At 60.5% G+C, this 6,000-nt stretch overlaps 1 protein-coding gene across 11 annotated transcripts in view; it reads left to right on the top strand.

Moving 5' to 3' along the window:
• The window catches only part of LOC123588452 (sphingomyelin phosphodiesterase 4), a 22,824-nt gene extending 17,067 nt beyond the window's left edge, over nucleotides 1-5,757 (top strand). For 10 of the 11 annotated variants that reach the window (XM_045459449.1, XM_045459446.1, XM_045459448.1 and 7 more), the window contains 8 exons: nucleotides 368-458; nucleotides 1,100-1,200; nucleotides 1,797-1,960; nucleotides 2,457-2,662; nucleotides 3,258-3,491; nucleotides 3,714-3,845; nucleotides 4,042-4,170; nucleotides 4,285-5,757. In XM_045459449.1, the coding sequence (XP_045315405.1) occupies nucleotides 368-458; nucleotides 1,100-1,200; nucleotides 1,797-1,960; nucleotides 2,457-2,662; nucleotides 3,258-3,491; nucleotides 3,714-3,845; nucleotides 4,042-4,170; nucleotides 4,285-4,614 (1,387 nt within the window). In that variant the 3' untranslated portion in view covers nucleotides 4,615-5,757. Of the gene's footprint in view, nucleotides 1-367; nucleotides 459-1,099; nucleotides 1,201-1,796; nucleotides 1,961-2,456; nucleotides 2,663-3,257; nucleotides 3,492-3,713; nucleotides 3,846-3,935; nucleotides 4,171-4,284 lie in introns of those variants that run through there. The other variant, XM_045459456.1, reaches the window with a different exon arrangement.
• Nucleotides 5,758-6,000: the final 243 nt, after the last annotated feature.

The following is a 6,000-nucleotide window of genomic DNA, read 5'->3' on the forward strand; positions in this document are numbered from 1 at the left end:
TGAGCTCTGTGCTGCACCCTCCCCCTCCTCTTCCCCTCTGCTCCCCCAGTCCTTCTGTCAAAAGGGCCAGGACGGTGGCCTGACTCCTAGGCCAACTGGGGCCAGCAGAGCAGGTGACTTGTGTGTGGTGACCCAAGCAGAGGTGGTCACAGGAGCCATACTAGGTCAACCGCTTGTGTGCTGTGTGTCCTTGGGACATTCCCTAATCTCTCTGAACTTTGGTTTCTTTGTGAAAAATGGGGCCCAAAATAGGAGGCGTTACCTTCAGGGGTGCCCAGTGTTCACCCCGGCAGAGCTGGCCCTCGGAACCGGGAGCCACTTGGCTCACCTATGAGGGGACCCTCTCCTCGCCTCCCCTCCCCTGCAGGGCCGCCGTCCCGAGGTTTGTCCAGCAGAAACTCTACCTTTTCCTGCAGCACTGCTTTGGCCACTGGCCCCTGGATGCGTCCTTCAGAGCCGTGAGTGTCAGCCCCATCTTGCTTTCTTTGTCTTTGCCCTCTGTGCCTGATGAGGGAGGTCCCGTGGGGCGGATGCAGGAAGGAATCAGCTATTGCTGCTGAGGGTCACATTGGTGGGTCACGTTGTTCTGCTCATTTGAGTTTTCAGAGCCAACCCCCAGGTACAGAAAAGCTGTCTGCCCTGACCTGGAACCCAGTGGGTCCACGCTGGGTGGGTTCCCAGCCCCACTGAGCCTCACAGGCTCCCTCAGCTGGGGAAAGCACTCCTGTGTTCCACACGTTCCACACTCGCTTCCGAAGGGCTGGCACGAGGGTTACATATCCTAAGGGTTAAAACTAATGTAACGTTGTGTGTCAGCTATCTGCAGGTTAAAAAAATCATTTTAATTAAAGATGAAAAAAGAAACATCATAGGGGATGCGGAGTTCCCTCCTGCTCCCTCTCGGAGTGGCGGGTGGGAAGAGAACGTGGTAACACCTCCAGGAGAACCGAAGCCCCACGGTTAGGATCACCCCCTCCTTACCTGAGCTGCCTGCCGGGAGCCGAGCTCCAGGCCACCCAAGGATCTGGACCAAAGCCCCAGCCCCACAGCCCAGCAGAATGCCAGCCTCCAGGCCCTCAGGGCACACGTGTCCCACCAGGTCCTGGAGATGTGGCTGAGCTACCTACAGCCCTGGAGGTATGCACCTGAGAAGCAGGCTCAGAGCAGCGACTGCCAGGCCCGGTGTGTGTCGGAGAGATGGTGAGCCCCGGCCCGTTGTCCTCCCTAGGGGGACCTGCTTCCAGGTGGGGCACAGGCCCCTCCCTCCTTGACTGTGCTTTGTTGTCTGGGCCCTGGGCTTGATCTCCCACAGAAACAGCTGGTGACTCCTCTGTGCTGTCCCCTTGCCGTTGACTGTCTCCCCTCAGATGTATGTTTGCACTCGCCCCCAAGCACCCCTCGACCCGTCTTCACTAGCGTTCTGCATAGCAGCCACCACCGCCTCCCCTCCCGCCCTCACGGCCAACCCCCCAGCCTCCGCCAGCGCCTCCTCTCCACGACTGCCTTCCTTGTGCTCCTTCTGGTGCCCGGGCCAGCCTCTGCTGCGGAGGCTTTGGCCCTCTCGGGAAGGGCCGCATCCTACAGCGGATTGCGCCGTCTATAGGAGGCCTAGGTCTTCCCTGCCTCCCTTGTGCCTCCTCCCTTGCCCCCAGCCCTGGTCCCTCAGCCACGATGAGGTCGTGGCAGGGGAGAACCTGGAACCCAAGGAAGAGAGCGCTAGTGAAGCGGGGGCATAGACTGGTGTAGTCCTGCCTCCAGTGGGAGTTCTGGGCCCTGATGCACTGCCTGGTCCCCAGGGCACCCTTTGTGCAGGAGAATCTGCTGATGTACACCAAGCTTTTTGTGGGCTTCCTGAGCCGCGCGCTCCGCACCGACCTGGTCAGCCCCAAGAACGCGCTCATGGTATTCCGAGTGGCCAAAGTCTTTGCCCAGCCCAACCTGGCTGAAATGATCCAGAAAGGTAAGCCCTCAGCCAGAGGGAAGCAGCACTTAGAGAGGGACCCACGGACCCTGCATGTGCCTCACGGGCTCGCGGTGGGCTGGCAGAGGTGCCACGGGGACTCCTGGTGCACGGTGGCGGGGTGGACGTCGGAGCCTAGCGGCATCCTGCCTTCCCTGTGGCACGCGTGCCAGGCAGGAGCTGCGGGGGTGCTGGGCGGGGGAAGCAGAGCTCAGAGCTGTGTCTCCCTGGTGACTCTTGGTGGCATGAGAAAGCAGTCTTGGCCCGTGTCGTGTCTTAGATGGCTTTATCGGGTGTTAGCTTCTCTGGTTTTCTTTTGTGCATGTCGGCCTTCCTGTTGAGACTGGTGGGGGCTCCAGGAACATTAGGAGTTGGGCCCCTGTGCCACTCGGTCCCTATCCCTCGGAAGCCTCAGCGGCACCCAGGAAGCCAGCCAGCGGCTACTGGCTGTTTGGTGCCATGGAAGCTGAAGCCAGAGTCGGGTTCTGCTTTCCAGGGGAACAGCTGTTCCTGGAGCCAGAACTCGTCATCCCACACCGCCAGCACCGACTCTTCACAGCTCCCACTTTCACCGGCAGCTTCCTGTCCTCGTGGCCCCCAGCCGTCACAGACGCCTCCTTCAAGGTGAAGAGCCACGTTTACAGCCTGGAGGGCCAGGACTGCAAGTACACCCCAATGTTTGGGCCCGAGGTCCGGACGCTGGTGAGTTGGGGCTCCCCCAGGCCACACGGCCGTCCCGAAGCCGTGGCAACAGCAGGGCCAGGGAGAGCACACGTGTTGTACGGAAGGAGGAAGGTTGGGTGTTGGTGGACGCTGCTGTACCTTGGCTTTTTTCTTTTTTCAGTGCGGTCTACGTTTTTTCTGATGATAAAGGCAGCACTTGCTAGAAAGTTTTCACATTTAGAATATGGGCGTCTTGGGGGCGCCTGGTGGCTCAGTGAGTTAAGTGTCTGACTTTGGTTCAGGTCATGATCTCAGGGCTCCTGAGTTCGAGCCCCACATCGGGCTCTGTGCTGACAACTGGAGCCTGGAGCCTGCTTTGGATTCTGTGTCTCCCTCTCTCTCTGCCCCTCCCCTGCTCAGTCTGCCTCTGTGTCTCTCCAAAGGAAATACACACACACACACACACACACACACACACACACACACACGTAGAATATGCACGTCTTAGTCTTGAAAGACCCTGGCCTCCTCCTGGCCTGCTGGGGGCCCCCAGGTCCGCCTGCCAGCCTGTCGGTGGCTGGGTGGCGTGCGGTGGCACCACCCGAGCTGGCTGACCTGCCCCCATGCCCCGCAGGTCTTGCGCCTGGCTCAGCTCATCACGCAGGCCAAGCAGACTGCCAAGTCCATCTCTGACCAGTGCGGGGAGAGCACGGCCGGCCGCCCCTTTCTGTCGTGGCTGGGCTTCTGCTCCACAGACACGAACGGCTCCTACGCAGCCAACGACCTGGACGAGATGGGGCAGGACAGTGTCCGCAAGACAGACGAGTACCTGGAGAAGGCCCTGGAGTACCTGTGCCAGATGTTCCGAGTACGAGCCGGGGGAGCTGTCCCCTTCCTGGCGTTCGGTCCCGCGGCCCTCATCCCCTGCCCAGCCCGTGGGAGATACAGCCCGTGCCCACGATGTCACGTCTGGGCCCCCTTGCTGTCGCCGTTAGAGGCCCAGGGGGGCCAGTCTCCTCCCTTCACCCCGAGAGTGAAGGCAGGTAGCAGGAAGCGGCACTGCCTCCTCACGGGGCTTCCTCCCTCACAGCTCAGCGAGGCTCAGCTCACCCAGCTCACGCTTGCCTTGGGGACAACTCAAGATGAGAATGGGAAGAAGCAGCTCCCAGACTGCGTCGTGGGGGAGGACGGGCTCATCCTCACGCCCCTGGGCCGGTACCAGGTAAGGGCCACACCCCAGAGGGCTCCGCTCTCCTGGCGGCGTGGCCGTGGCTCCCGCTGGCCGAGCCTCCGAGCCCTGTTGTCCCGGCAGGCCCGGCAGCGGAGACCGCACTTGTGAGGCGTCGCAGAGGTGTGTTCGCAGGGCTGCTCGCACGGCCCAGGTTTCACCCGGGGCTCGCCTCCTTTGCTGCTTCTAGATCATCAATGGGCTGCGAAGGTTTGACATCGAGTACCAGGGTGACTCAGAGCTGCAGCCCATCCGGAGCTATGAGATCGCCAGCCTGGTCCGCGTGCTCTTCCGGCTGTCCTCCGCCATCAACCGCAGGGTGAGTGCACGCGGGAGGGCCGCCCCCGCCTCTGGTCCTGCCACCCTCGGGGAGAGGCCGGGGCAGCGTGCGGCCCTGCCCGCGCCCACTCCCCGTGCCTCTGTCTCTGCCCAGTTTGCAGGCCCGATGGCAGCCCTGTGTTCCCGTGCCGACTTCCTCGGCAGCTTTTGTCGGTACCACCTCACGGAGCCTGGGCTGGCAGACAGGCACCTGCTGAGCCCGGTGGCACGAGGGTGTGCGGCCCGCCGTCCCCGGGGCCCTAGGCTCAGCCTGCGCTTCCTGGGCAGCTACCGGACGCTGCTCTCGCTGCTTCTGGCCTTCTTCGTGGCCTCCCTGTTCTGTATTGGGCCCCTCCCTTGCGCCCTGCTCCTCGTGCTGGGCTACCTCCTCTACGCTGTGGCCATGACGCTGCTCACCGAGCGCAGCAAGCTGCACCATCTCTGACCTCAGGCCGGGTGCCGATGCAGGGCCGCCAGCAAGAGGCCCACACAGCCTCTCGCTCGAGCCTGAGAGGCCACCTCCGAGCTAGGGGGCCGCTTTCCTGCAGCCACTGAGCCATGCCACGCGTAAGAGGAGATGAAACCGGAAGGGTGTGGTCCAGGCTTGGCAAGGAAGGGAGTGACATCAAAGGGCCTGTTAGCGTCACAGGACGGTGCCGGACCCAGCCACTCGGTCCTCCCTGCTTCCCTCAGCCACAGGCCCTGCAGTGAAATGGGCCTCCAGGCCTTTCTCCAACCTGACGCCCCAGGGTCTAGCTGTGTGAGGCCTGGGAGGCAGTGCTGCCCAGGAGGGGCCTCGCCATCCTTAAGGTTGGCAAGGTGGCGTGCCTCTCCTCTCCCTGCCGACAGCAGGACGGTCCCTCAGTGTCTGGTTCCAGAGAAGATTCCAAAACCCTAGAGGTTCCTGAGAAAGTTAGAGGATGGTTCTCTGATTCCTAACTTTAAACCTAGATTTTGCCATCGCCTTTGGCAAAGTGAGGGTCATTCTTCACGCATTGCCAGCAATTCTGGGGCTGGGCCCTACAGCTCCACTTTCTAGAAGAAAAGATCCTCCAGGAGCACAGATGCTCAGTGGGACAGTGCTTCACCTCTGGCTCTCTCCTGGCCCCCAAGCCATTAAGCGCGTTGCTTGGTGGCAGCCCAGCGTCACTGCCTCATCCGGGACAGGCTCGCTTGTCCCATGGGCTGGGCCATGGGAGTTGGGCATCGTCTGGTGCTGCAACCAAAGATGGTCAAAGGCATTGTTTGTACCTTCAGTAAAATCGAGTGCAAAGACACTAACTTTTTGATGACATGTGAATGTTCATACTACACAACAATTTCATGTTCTCTGTCGAAAGTCATCCCCACAGGGTCTCAAGCACGTGCATTCATCTTACAGGGGACGCACCAGAGAGAACATCTCAACGACGATTTTAAACCAAACCTTTGTTTTGGGTGTTTTGGGTTTTTTTAAGTTTCCAAACTAAATGTTGAGCTTTGTATTTTGATGTGGACTCAGAATAATGGCATTCTGGGGCCTGTGACCAAAAAACAAACCAAGTTTGTAACTGACCACAGATCTGAATAAAGCTGTTTTTGCTCCCGAGTCTTGTGGTCCCAGGGCTCAGCCTCCAGCACAGGTCTCCCAAACAGCTGGGGTTGGCAGAGACCACTGAGGGCACCATTGTCCTTCCCAGGGGGACGGTGGGTTTGTTTACAGCAGCAACAGACCAAGGCAGCCATAAACCCCTAAGTGGCCATGATGGGAGAGGGCAGGCCTCCGAGAGCTCTGGGAACCAGGCCCAGAGTTGGCCTCAGCCAGCATGGGCCCTGAACTGTATCTAAGCTG

Source organism: Leopardus geoffroyi, chromosome D3 (assembly GCF_018350155.1).
Source record: "Leopardus geoffroyi isolate Oge1 chromosome D3, O.geoffroyi_Oge1_pat1.0, whole genome shotgun sequence".
Lineage (NCBI taxonomy): Eukaryota > Metazoa > Chordata > Mammalia > Carnivora > Felidae > Leopardus > Leopardus geoffroyi.